General features: G+C 42.8%; 1 protein-coding gene across 1 annotated transcript in view; it reads left to right on the top strand.

The window, feature by feature from the left end:
* The window catches only part of pgghg (protein-glucosylgalactosylhydroxylysine glucosidase), a 47,150-nt gene extending 45,704 nt beyond the window's left edge, over positions 1-1,446 (top strand). The window contains 1 exon segment of the mRNA XM_055933021.1: positions 1,356-1,446. Coding sequence (XP_055788996.1) covers positions 1,356-1,432 — 77 coding nt within the window. The 3' untranslated portion in view covers positions 1,433-1,446.
* The last annotated feature ends 12,175 nt before the right edge of the window (positions 1,447-13,621 follow it).

Raw genomic sequence — 13,621 nt, 5'->3', positions numbered from 1 at the left:
TAATAGCTGACATAACATGTCATGACCATGTCATAATCATGTCATAACAGCTGACATAACATGTCATAACAGCTGACATAACATGTCATAACAGCTGACATAACCGTGTCATAATGTCATAACAGCTGACATAACCGTGTCATAATGTCATAACAGCTGACATAACCATGTTATAATATGTCATAACAGCTGACATAACCATGTTATAATATGTCATAACAGCTGACATAACATGTCATAATATGATCATAACACATATATTTAGACCTGTTGTGACATAAACATAAAAAGAAACGTCCCTTTTTCAGGACCATGTCTTTCAAAGATAATTAAAAATAACTTCACAGATCTTCATTGTAAAGTGTTTAAACACTGTTTCCCATGCTTGTTCAATGAACCATAAACAATTAATGAACATGCACCTGTGGAACGGTCATTAAGACGATAACAGCTTTACAGACGGTAGGCAATTAAGGTCACAGTTATGAAAACTAAGGACACTAAAGAGGCCTTTCTACTAACTCTGAAAAACACCAAAAGAAAGATGCCCAGGGTCCCTGCTCATCTGCGTGAACGTGCCTTAGGCATGCTGCAAGGAGGCATGAGGACTGCAGATGTGGCCAGGGCAATAAATTGCAATGTCCGTACTGTGAGACGCCTAAGACAGCGCTACAGGGAGACAGGACGGACAGCTAATCGACATCCTCCTCCCTCATGTGGTACCCTTCCTGCAGGCTCATCCTGACATGACACTCCAGCATGACAATGCCACCAGCCATACTGCTCGTTCTGTGTGTGATTTCCTGCAAGACAGTAATGTCCGTGTTCTGCCATGGCCAGTGAAGCGCCCGGATCTCAATTCCATTGAGCACATCTGGGACCTGTTGGATCGGAGGGTGAGGGCTAGGGCCATTCCCCCCAGAAATATCTGGGAACTTGCAGGTGCCTTTGGTGGAAGAGTGGGGTAACATCTCACAGCAAGAACTGGCAAATCTGGTGCAGTCCATGAGGAGGAGATGCACTGCAGTACTTAATGCAGCTGGTGGCCACACCAGATACTGACTGTTACTTTTGATTTTGACCCCCCCCTTTGTTCAGGGACACATTATTCCATTTCTGTTAGTCACATGTCTGTGGAACTTGTTCAGTTTATGTCTCAGTTGTTGAATCTTGCTATGTTAATACAAATATTTACACATGTTAAGTTTGCTGAAAATAGAAGCAGTTGACAGTGAGAGGACGTTTATTTTTTTTCTGAGTTTATATTGCGTTAATTTATGGCTGGTTATGACACCTGGTTAATATAAATATATTTGATATAATAAATAAAGGTCATTATTTGTTTGTTTCTTCAGGAAAACCAGTGACTTTCCCACGGGAGTCTGGAATGATCTGTAAAGTGGATGGTGCCTTATCCTGCTGGCCCATGTGAGGACCATCCCTGTCAAACCCCATCCCCTTCTATCTCCAGTACCTTCTATCTCCAGTACCGTCTATCTCCAGCACCTTCTATCTACAGTACAGCACCTTCTATCTACAGCACAGTACCTTCTATCTACAGCACAGTACCTTCTATCTACAGTACAGTACCTTCTATCTACAGCACAGTGCCTTCTATCTACAGCACAGCACCTTCTATCTACAGCACAGTACCTTCTATCTACAGCACAGTACCTTATATCTACAGCACAGTACCTTTTATCTCCAGTACCTTTTATCTCCAGTACCTTTTATCTCAGTACCTTCTATCTCCAGTACCTTCTATCTCCAGTACCTTCTATCTCCAGTACCTTCTATCTCCAGTACCTTCTATCTCCAGTACCTTCTATCTCCAGTGCCTTCTATCTCCAGTACCTTCTATCTCCAGTACCTTCTATCTCCAGTACCTTCTATCTCCAGTACCTTCTATCTCCAGTACCTTCTATCTCCAGTGCCTTCTATCTCCAGTACCTTCTATCTCCAGTGCCTTCTATCTCCAGTACCTTCTATCTCCAGTACCTTCTATCTCCAGTACCTTCTATCTCCAGTGCCTTCTATCTCCAGCAAAGTACCTTCTATCTACAGTACCTTCTATCTACGGTACAGTACCTTCTATCTACAGTACCTTCTATCCGCAGTACCTTCTATCCGCAGTGCCTTCTATCTGCAGTACATTCTATCTACAGTGCCTTCTATCTACAGTACCTTCTATCTACTGTACCTTCTATCTACAGTGCAGGACCTTCTATCTACGGTGCCTTCTATCTACAGTACCTTCTATCCACAGTACCTTCTATCTACAGCACCTTCTATCTGCAGTACATTCTATCTACAGTGCCTTCTATCTACAGTACCTTCTATCTGCTGTACCTTCTATCTACAGTGCAGGACCTTCTATCTACTGTACCTTCTATCTACGGTACAGTACCTTCTATCTACGGTACAGGACCTTCTATCTACAGGACAGTACCTTCTATCTACAGTACCTTCTATCTGCAGTGCCTTCTATCAACAGTACCTTCTATCTACAGTACCTTCTATCTACAGTACCTTCTATCTACAGTACCTTCTATATACAGTGCCTTCTATCTACAGTGCCTTCTATTTACAGTGCCTTCTATCTACAGTGCCTTCTATCTACAGTACAGTACCTATCTCCAGTACCTTCTATCTCCAGTACCTTCTATCTCCAGTACCTTCTATCTCCAGTACCTTCTATCTCCAGTGCCTTCTATCTCCAGTACCTTCTATCTCCAGTACCTTCTATCTCCAGTACCTTCTATCTCCAGTGCCTTCTATCTCCAGTGCCTTCTATCTCCAGTGCCTTCTATCTCCAGTGCCTTCTATCTCCAGTACCTTCTATCTCCAGCACCTTCTATCTACAGTACCTTCTATCTACGGTACCTTCTATCTACGGTACAGGACCTTCTATCTACGGTACAGGACCTTCTATCTACGGTACAGGACCTTCTATCTACAGGACAGTACCTTCTATCTACAGTGCCTTCTATCAACAGTACCTTCTATCTACAGTACCTTCTATCTACAGTACCTTCTATATACAGTGCCTTCTATCTACAGTGCCTTCTATCTACAGTGCCTTCTATCTACAGTGCCTTCTATCTACAGTACAGTACCTATCTCCAGTACCTTCTATCTCCAGTACCTTCTATCTCCAGTGCCTTCTATCTCCAGTGCCTTCTATCTCCAGTGCCTTCTATCTCCAGTACCTTCTATCTCCAGTACCTTCTATCTCCAGTACCTTCTATCTCCAGTGCCTTCTATCTCCAGTACCTTCTATCTCCAGTACCTTCTATCTCCAGTGCCTTCTATCTCCAGTACCTTCTATCTCCAGCAAAGTACCTTCTATCTACAGTACCTTCTATCTACGGTACAGTACCTTCTATCTACAGTACCTTCTATCTCCAGTACCTTCTATCTCCAGTACAGTGCCTTCTGTCTACAGCGCCTTCTATCTACAGTACAGCACCTTCTATCTACAGTACAGTACCTTCTATCTACAGTACCTTCTATCTACAGCACAGTACCTTCTATCTACAGTACAGTACCTTCTATCTACAGCACCTTCTATCTCCAGTACCTTCTATCTCCAGTACCTTCTATCTCCAGTACCTTCTATCTCCAGTACCTTCTATCTCCAGTGCCTTCTATCTCCAGTGCCTTCTATCTCCAGTACCTTCTATCTCCAGTGCCTTCTATCTCCAGTACCTTCTATCTCCAGTACCTTCTATCTCCAGTACCTTCTATCTACAGTACCTTCTATCTACAGTACCTTCTATCTACGGTACCTTCTATCTACGGTACAGGACCTTCTATCTACGGTACAGGACCTTCTATCTACGGTACAGGACCTTCTATCTACAGGACAGTACCTTCTATCTACAGTGCCTTCTATCAACAGTACCTTCTATCTACAGTACCTTCTATCTACAGTACCTTCTATATACAGTGCCTTCTATCTACAGTGCCTTCTATCTACAGTGCCTTCTATCTACAGTGCCTTCTATCTACAGTACAGTACCTATCTCCAGTACCTTCTATCTCCAGTACCTTCTATCTCCAGTACCTTCTATCTCCAGTGCCTTCTATCTCCAGTGTCTTCTATCTCCAGTACCTTCTATCTCCAGTACAGTGCCTTCTGTCTACAGTGCCTTCTGTCTACAGTGCCTTCTATCTACAGTACAGCACCTTCTATCTACAGTACAGTACCTTCTATCTACAGTACCTTCTATCTACAGCACAGTACCTTCTATCTACAGTACAGTACCTTCTATCTACAGCACCTTCTATCTCCAGTACCGTCTATCTACAGTACAGTACCTTCTATCTACAGTACCTTCTATCTACAGTGCCTTCTATCTACAGTACAGCACCTTCTATCTACAGTACAGTACCTTCTATCTACAGTACCTTCTATCTACAGCACAGTACCTTCTATCTACAGTACAGTACCTTCTATCTACAGCACCTTCTATCTCCAGTACCGTCTATCTAAAGTACCGTCTATCTCCAGTACCTTCTATCTCCAGTACCTTCTATCTCCAGTACCTTCTATCTACTGTGCCTCCTGTCTACAGTACCTTCTATCAGCAGTGCCTTCTGTCTACAGTACCTTCTATCTGCAGTACCTTCTATCCGCAGTACCTTCTATCTACAGTACCTTCTATCTGCAGTACCTTCTATCTCCAGTGAAGTGCCTTCTATCTACAGTACCTTCTATCTACAGTACAGTACCTTCTATCTACAGTGCCTTCTATCTACAGTGCCTTCTGTCTACAGTACCTTCTATCTGCAGTACCTTCTATCTGCAGTACCTTCTATCTGCAGTACCTTCTATCTGCAGTACCTTCTATCTCCAGTGAAGTGCCTTCTATCTACAGTACCTTCTATCTACAGTGCCTTCTGTCTACAGTATCTTCTATCTACAGTATCTTCTATCTACAGTACCTTCTATCTGCAGTACCTTCTATCTGCAGTACCTTCTATCTCCAGTGAAGTGCCTTCTATCTACAGTGCCTTCTATCTACAGTGCCTTCTGTCTACAGTATCTTCTATCTACAGTATCTTCTATCTACAGTATTTTCTATCTACAGTATCTTCTATCTGCAGTACCTTCTATCTGCAGTACCTTCTATCTACAGTACCTTCTATCTACAGTACCTTCTATCTACAGTACCTTCTATCTACAGTACCTTCTATCCACGGTACCTTCTATCTACGGTACCTTCTATCTCCGGTACCTTCTATCTACTGTACCTTCTATCTACTGTACCTTCTATCTACAGTGCAGGACCTTCTATCTATAGTGCCTTCTATCTACAGTACCTTCTATCTACAGTACCTTCTATCTACAGTACCTTCTATCCACAGTACCTTCTATCCACAGCACCTTCTATCTACAGCACCTTCTATCTACAGCACCTTCTATCTACAGTACCTTCTATCTACGGTACAGGACCTTCTATCTGCGGTACCTTCTATCTGCGGTACCTTCTATCTGCGGTACCTTCTATCTGCGGTACCTTCTATCTACGGTACCTTCTATCTACAGTACCTTCTATCTACAGTGCCTTCTATCTACAGTGCCTTCTATCTACAGCGCCTTCTATCTACAGCGCCTTCTATCTACAGCGCCTTCTATCTACAGCGCCTTCTATCTACAGCGCCTTCTATCTACAGCGCCTTCTATCTACAGCGCCTTCTATCTCCAGCGCCTTCTATCTCCAGCGCCTTCTATCTCCAGCGCCTTCTATCTCCAGCGCCTTCTATCTACAGTACCTTCTATCTACGGTACAGGACCTTCTATCTGCGGTACCTTCTATCTGCGGTACCTTCTATCTGCGGTACCTTCTATCTGCGGTACCTTCTATCTGCGGTACCTTCTATCTACGGTACCTTCTATCTACGGTACCTTCTATCTACAGCACCTTCTATCTACAGCGCCTTCTATCTACAGCGCCTTCTATCTACAGCGCCTTCTATCTACAGCGCCTTCTATCTACAGCGCCTTCTATCTACAGCGCCTTCTATCTCCAGCGCCTTCTATCTCCAGCGCCTTCTATCTCCAGCGCCTTCTATCTCCAGCGCCTTCTATCTCCAGCGCCTTCTATCTCCAGCGCCTTCTATCTCCAGCGCCTTCTATCTCCAGCGCCTTCTATCTCCAGTGCCTTCTATCTCCAGTACCTTCTATCTCCAGTGCCTTCTATCTCCAGTGCCTTCTATCTCCAGTACCTTCTATCTCCAGTGCCTTCTATCTCCAGTGCCTTCTATCTCCAGTGCCTTCTATCTCCAGTACCTTCTATCTCCAGTACCTTCTATCTCCAGTACCTTCTATCTCCAGTACCTTCTATCTCCAGTACAGTGCCTTCTGTCTACAGTGCCTTCTGTCTACAGTGCCTTCTATCTACAGTACAGCACCTTCTATCTACAGTACAGTACCTTCTATCTACAGTACCTTCTATCTACAGCACAGTACCTTCTATCTACAGTACAGTACCTTCTATCTACAGCACCTTCTATCTCCAGTACCTTCTATCTCCAGTACCGTCTATCTACAGCACCTTCTATCTCCAGTACCGTCTATCTCCAGTACCGTCTATCTCCAGTACCTTCTATCTCCAGTACCTTCTATCTGCAGTGCCTTCTATCTGCAGTACCTTCTATCTACAGTACCTTCTATCTACAGTGCCTTCTATCTGCAGTACCTTCTATCTACAGTACCTTCTATCTGCAGTACCTTCTATCTGCAGTACCTTCTATCTACAGTGAAGTGCCTTCTATCTACAGTACCTTCTATCTACAGTACAGTACCTTCTATCTACAGTACCTTCTATCTACAGTACCTTCTATCTACAGTACCTTCTATCTGCAGTACCTTCTATCTCCAGTGAAGTGCCTTCTATCTACAGTACCTTCTATCTACAGTACAGTACCTTCTATCTACAGTACCTTCTATCTACAGTGCCTTCTATCTACAGTGCCTTCTATCTGCAGTACCTTCTATCTACAGTGCCTTCTATCTACAGTACCTTCTATCTGCAGTACCTTCTATCTACAGTACCTTCTATCTGCAGTACCTTCTATCTACAGTACCTTCTATCTACAGTGCCTTCTGTCTACAGTATCTTCTATCTACAGTATCTTCTATCTACAGTACCTTCTATCTGCAGTACCTTCTATCTGCAGTACCTTCTATCTCCAGTGAAGTGCCTTCTATCTACAGTATCTTCTATCTACAGTATCTTCTATCTACAGTATCTTCTATCAACAGTACCTTCTATCTCCAGTACCTTCTATCTACAGTACCTTCTATCTACGGTTCCTTCTATCTACGGTACCTTCTATCTACGGTACCTTCTATCTCCGGTACCTTCTATCTCCGGTACCTTCTATCTACTGTACCTTCTATCTACTGTACCTTCTATCTGCAGGACCTTCTATCTACAGTACCTTCTATCTACAGTACCTTCTATCTACAGTACCTTCTATCTACAGTACCTTCTATCCACAGTACCTTCTATCCACAGTACCTTCTATCTACAGCACCTTCTATCTACAGCACCTTCTATCTACAGCACCTTCTATCTACAGTACCTTCTATCTACGGTACAGGACCTTCTTCCTGCAGTACCTTCTATCTGCAGTACCTTCTATCTGCGGTACCTTCTATCTACGGTACCTTCTATCTACGGTACCTTCTATCTACAGTACCTTCTATCTACAGTACCTTCTATCTACAGTGCCTTCTATCTACAGTGCCTTCTATCTACGGTTCCTTCTATCTACGGTACCTTCTATCTACGGTACCTTCTATCTCCGGCACCTTCTATCTCCGGTACCTTCTATCTCCAGTACCTTCTATCTACTGTACCTTCTATCTACAGTGCAGGACCTTCTATCTACAGTGCCTTCTATCTACAGTACCTTCTATCTACAGTACCTTCTATCCACAGTACCTTCTATCTACAGCGCCTTCTATCTACAGCGCCTTCTATCTACAGCGCCTTCTATCTCCAGCGCCTTCTATCTCCAGCGCCTTCTATCTCCAGCGCCTTCTATCTCCAGCGCCTTCTATCTCCAGCGCCTTCTATCTCCAGCGCCTTCTATCTCCAGCGCCTTCTATCTCCAGCGCCTTCTATCTCCAGCGCCTTCTATCTCCAGCGCCTTCTATCTCCAGCGCCTTCTATCTCCAGCGCCTTCTATCTCCAGCGCCTTCTATCTCCAGCGCCTTCTATCTCCAGCGCCTTCTATCTCCAGCGCCTTCTCTCTCCAGCGCCTTCTCTCTCCAGCGCCTTCTCTCTCCAGCGCCTTCTCTCTCCAGCGCCTTCTATCTCCAGTACAGTACCTTCTATCTACAGTACCTTCTATCTCCAGTACAGTACCTTCTATCTACAGTACCTTCTATCTCCAGTACCTTCTATCACCAGTACCTTCTATCTCCAGTACCTTCTATCACCAGTACCTTCTATCTCCAGTACCTTCTATCTCCAGTACCTTCTATCTCCAGTACCTTCTATCTCCAGTACCTTCTATCTCCAGTACCTTCTATCTCCAGTACCTTCTATCTCCAGTACCTTCTATCTCCAGTACCTTCTATCTCCAGTACCTTCTATCTCCAGTACCTTCTATCTCCAGTACCTTCTATCTCCAGTACCTTCTATCTCCAGTACCTTCTATCTCCAGTACCTTCTATCTCCAGTACCTTCTATCTCCAGTACCTTCTATCTCCAGTACCTTCTATCTCCAGTACCTTCTATCTCCAGTACCTTCTATCTCCAGTACCTTCTATCTCCAGTACCTTCTATCTCCAGTGCCTTCTATCACCAGTGCCTTCTATCTCCAGTGCCTTCTATCTCCAGTGCCTTCTATCTCCAGTGCCTTCTATCTCCAGTGCCTTCTATCTCCAGTACCTTCTATCCACAGTACCTTCTATCCACAGTACCTTCTATCCACAGTACCTTCTATCCACAGTACCTTCTATCTCCAGTACCTTCTATCTCCAGTACCTTCTATCTCCAGTACCTTCTATCTCCAGTACCTTCTATCTCCAGTACAGTACCTTCTATCTACAGTTCCTTCTATCTCCAGTACAGTTCCTTCTATCTCCAGTACCTTCTATCTCCAGTACCTTCTATCTCCAGTACCTTCTATCTCCAGTACCTTCTATCTCCAGTACCTTCTATCTCCAGTACCTTCTATCTCCAGTACCTTCTATCTCCAGTACCTTCTATCTCCAGTACCTTCTATCTCCAGTACCTTCTATCTCCAGTACCTTCTATCTCCAGTACAGTACCTTCTATCTCCAGTACCTTCTATCTCCAGTACAGTACCTTCTATCTGCAGTACCTTCTATCTACAGTACCTTCTATCTCCAGTACAGTACCTTCTATCTCCAGTACAGTACCTTCTATCTCCAGTACAGTACCTTCTATCTCCAGTACAGTACCTTCTATCTCCAGTACCTTCTATCTCCAGTACCTTCTATCTCCAGTACCTTCTATCTCCAGTACCTTCTATCTCCAGTACCTTCTATCTCCAGTACCTTCTATCTCCAGTACCTTCTATCTCCAGTACCTTCTATCTCCAGCACCTTCTATCTCCAGTACCTTCTATCTCCAGTACCTTCTATCTCCAGTACAGTACCTTCTATCTCCAGTACCTTCTATCTCCAGTACAGTACCTTCTATCTACAGTTCCTTCTATCTCCAGTACAGTTCCTTCTATCTCCAGTACAGTTCCTTCTATCTCCAGTACAGTACCTTCTATCTCCAGTACCTTCTATCTCCAGTACCTTCTATCTCCAGTACCTTCTATCTCCAGTACCTTCTATCTCCAGTACCTTCTATCTCCAGTACCTTCTATCTCCAGTACCTTCTATCTCCAGTACCTTCTATCTCCAGTACCTTCTATCTCCAGTACAGTACCTTCTATCTCCAGTACCTTCTATCTCCAGTACCTTCTATCTCCAGTACCTTCTATCTCCAGTACCTTCTATCTCCAGTACCTTCTATCTACAGTACCTTCTATCTCCAGTACCTTCTATCTCCAGTACCTTCTATCTCCAGTACCTTCTATCTCCAGTACCTTCTATCTCCAGCACCTTCTATCTCCAGCACCTTCTATCTCCAGCACCTTCTATCTCCAGTACCTTCTATCTCCAGTACCTTCTATCTCCAGTACCTTCTATCTCCAGTACCTTCATAAAGTATTTACATCCCTTGACTTTTACCACATTTTGTTGTGTTATAAAGTGGGATTAAAATGGATTGAATTGTCTTTTTGTTGTTGTGTAAACGATCTATACAAAATACTCCAAAATAAATGTATGTAAAATAAAACACAAATATATCTTGACTAGATAACTATTCAACCCCCTGAGTCAACACGTTACAATCCCCTTTGGCAGCAATTAAAGCAGTGAGTCTTTCTGAGTAAGGAGTCTTTCTGGGTAAGGAGTCTTTCTGGGTAAGGAGTCTTTCTGGGTAAGGAGTCTTTCTGGGTAAGGAGTCTTTCTGGGTAAGGAGTCTTTCTGGGTAAGTCGGTAAAGCTTTGCACGTCTGGATTGTACAATATTTTTCCATTATTCTTCAAAGAATTCTTCATGCGTTGTCAATCATTGCTAGACAGCCATTTTCAAGTCTTGCCATAGATTTTCAAGTAAGTCAAAACTGTAACTAGGCCACTCAGTAACATTCAATGTGGTCTTGGTAAGCAACTCCCGTGTATATTTGCATTCTGAACCAAGTTTTCCTCAAGGATTTTGCCGGAGGCTTAGCTCTATTACGTTTCTTTTTATCCTGAAAAACTCCCTAGTCCCTGCCGATGACAAGCATATCCATAACATGATGCAGCCACCACCATGTTTGAAAATATGAAGAGTGGTACTCAGTAATGTGTTGGATTTGCCCCAAACATAATTTCTGTGACACATTCTTTTTGCAATATTGCTTTATTGCCTTGTTTGCAAACAGGATGCATGTTTTGTCAAATGTTTATTCTGTACAGGTTTTCTTCTTTTCATTCTAACATTTATGTTAGTATTGGGGTAGTAACTACAGTGTTGTTGATCCATCCCCAGTTTTCTTATGTCACAAACATTAAACTCTGTAACTGTTTTAAAGTCACCATTGGCTTCATGGAGAAATCCCTGAGTGGTTTCCTTCCTCTCCGGCAACTGATTTGGGAAGGACGCCTGTATCTTTGTAGTGACTGGGTGTATTGATACACCATCCAAAGTGTAATTAATAACTTCACCATGCTCAGAGGGATATTCAGTGTCTGCTTCTTCTTCTTTACCCATCTGCCAATAGGTGCCCTTCTTTGCGAACCATTGGAAAACCTCCCCGGTAACATAATTCCACTTTGACATTATGGAGGATGGTGTGTATATCAGTGACACAAAATCTCAATTTATTTCATTTTAAATTCAGGGTGTAACACAACAACATGTGGGAAAGGTCAAGGGTTAAAGGTGAATACTTCCTGAAGGCACTGAACCTATATGTCATTAAGTTAGTCCCAAATGGCACCCTATTCCCTTTATAAAGTAAGTAGCTTTGTCTGAACCAGAAAGTCCCATAGGGCAGGAGCCTGTCTCCTGTTTCTGTCGCGTGAGACAGCTTGATGTAAAACTCCACCCCCGTGAGGCAGCTTGATGTAAAACTCCACCCCCGTGAGACAGCTTGATGTACAACTCCACCCCCGTGAGACAGCTTGATGTAAAACTCCACCCCCATGAGACAGCTTGATGTAAAACTCCACCCCCGTGAGACAGCTTGATGTACAACTCCACCCCCGTGAGACAGCTTGATGTAAAACTCCACCCCCATGAGACAGCTTGATGTAAAACTCCACCCCCATGAGACAGCTTGTTGTACAACTCCACCCCCATGAGACAGCTTGATATAAAACTCCACCCCCATGAGACAGCTTGATGTACAACTCCACCCCCGTGAGACAGCTTGATGTAAAACTCCACCCCCATGAGACAGCTTGATATAAAACTCCACCCCCATGAGACAGCTTGATGTAAAACTCCACCCCCATGAGACAGCTTGATGTACAACTCCACCCCCGTGAGACAGCTTGATGTAAAACTCCACCCCCATGAGACAGCTTGATATAAAACTCCAACCCCATGAGACAGCTTGATATAAAACTCCACCCCCATGAGACAGCTTGATGTACAACTCCACCCCCGTGAGACAGCTTGATGTAAAACTCCACCCCCATGAGACAGCTTGTTGTACAACTCCACCCCCATGAGACAGCTTGTTGTACAACTCCAACCCCATGAGACAGCTTGATATAAAACTCCACCCCCATGAGACAGCTTGATGTACAACTCCACCCCCGTGAGTCAGCTTCATGTAAAACTCCACCCCCGTGAGACAGCTTGATGTACAACTCCCCCCCCCCCCCCTGGAAAGGACGCTAGCCTATCGCAGGGCCCATAGCCCAAAGTAACGCACAATAGACTGCCATTTGGGACTCCTTGTTATTCCTGGTTTATTCATGCACTGGAAATGATTTTCTGTGTATAACAAGGATTTCATCTATTGTGCTTAAACCATGTATTTAGTGTGACTTACTTGATTTGTATTCACATCCCAGTATATGTACTGTATGTTTGTAGAGATGGATCAAATGCCTTTTTTTATTCTGATTAAGCTGCAATAAAATATACATTTGTTATGAGAACATTGTACTTTTTCGTGAGTGATCTTTTTCATTAAAACATCTTGCAGCGTGGACTCATTGGGAAATGAAAGAAGAAATTGCGTATTGCAACTGTGATAAACATAAAGATAATATTTTCCTGAGCCTTAATCTCTAAACGTGCTTAGACTTTAATAATATTAGACTGTCTGTTATATGAATAACATCAAAAATATTTATATATATATATATATATATATATATATATAATATTTATATATCTACAGTTTACTATAGTGCAGGGATCATCAACTAGATTATGTTGGGGAACGATTTTTTTTTTTTTATTGAGTTGGTCCCGGAACATAATTCAAAATAATTTGTAGACTACAAATTGACCGCAAGAAGCCTAAAGAGATATGTTTAACTAAAACATTTCAAACCTTGTTTACGTTTGTCTACGACCACATCGCGTCTCTCTATTTTGCGTGGGAATACTTGGGAACAGATTTCTTAAATTAAAATCACTTAGAGCTGATTTACATCTGTTTTTTGTCCAACAATGAAAATTCCACACACAAAAAATAATCGGGTTTGGAGGATAAACGCCGAAAATAAGGTCTGAGGTTAACACAGGCTTATGAGATCTTATACGTTTAGTTATATAAGATAATATAAGTCCGTTAACATGACCTTGATGAATTATGAAGCCTTTATGTGCTTTAAGGCGGAGTTAGTGCATACAAAAAGACGCCAATAGAGAGAAATAGTAATGGCGTCTTTTTGTAGGGACGACTCAATGGTTCGTTGGACAACGTCTATTTATTTAACCTTAATTTTTTTTAAATCAAGGATTCATACTGAGATCAAGGTCTCTTTTACAGATTCCCTGAATTACAGAAAATACACACATCAAAATATAAATACAAAATTTAAGCAGAAAGAAAAAAAACGGTCATAAAAA

This window comes from Salvelinus fontinalis, chromosome 9 (genome assembly GCF_029448725.1).
Source record: "Salvelinus fontinalis isolate EN_2023a chromosome 9, ASM2944872v1, whole genome shotgun sequence".
Classification (NCBI taxonomy): Eukaryota; Metazoa; Chordata; class Actinopteri; order Salmoniformes; family Salmonidae; genus Salvelinus; species Salvelinus fontinalis.
This window is presented reverse-complemented; position numbering and strand designations above follow the sequence as displayed.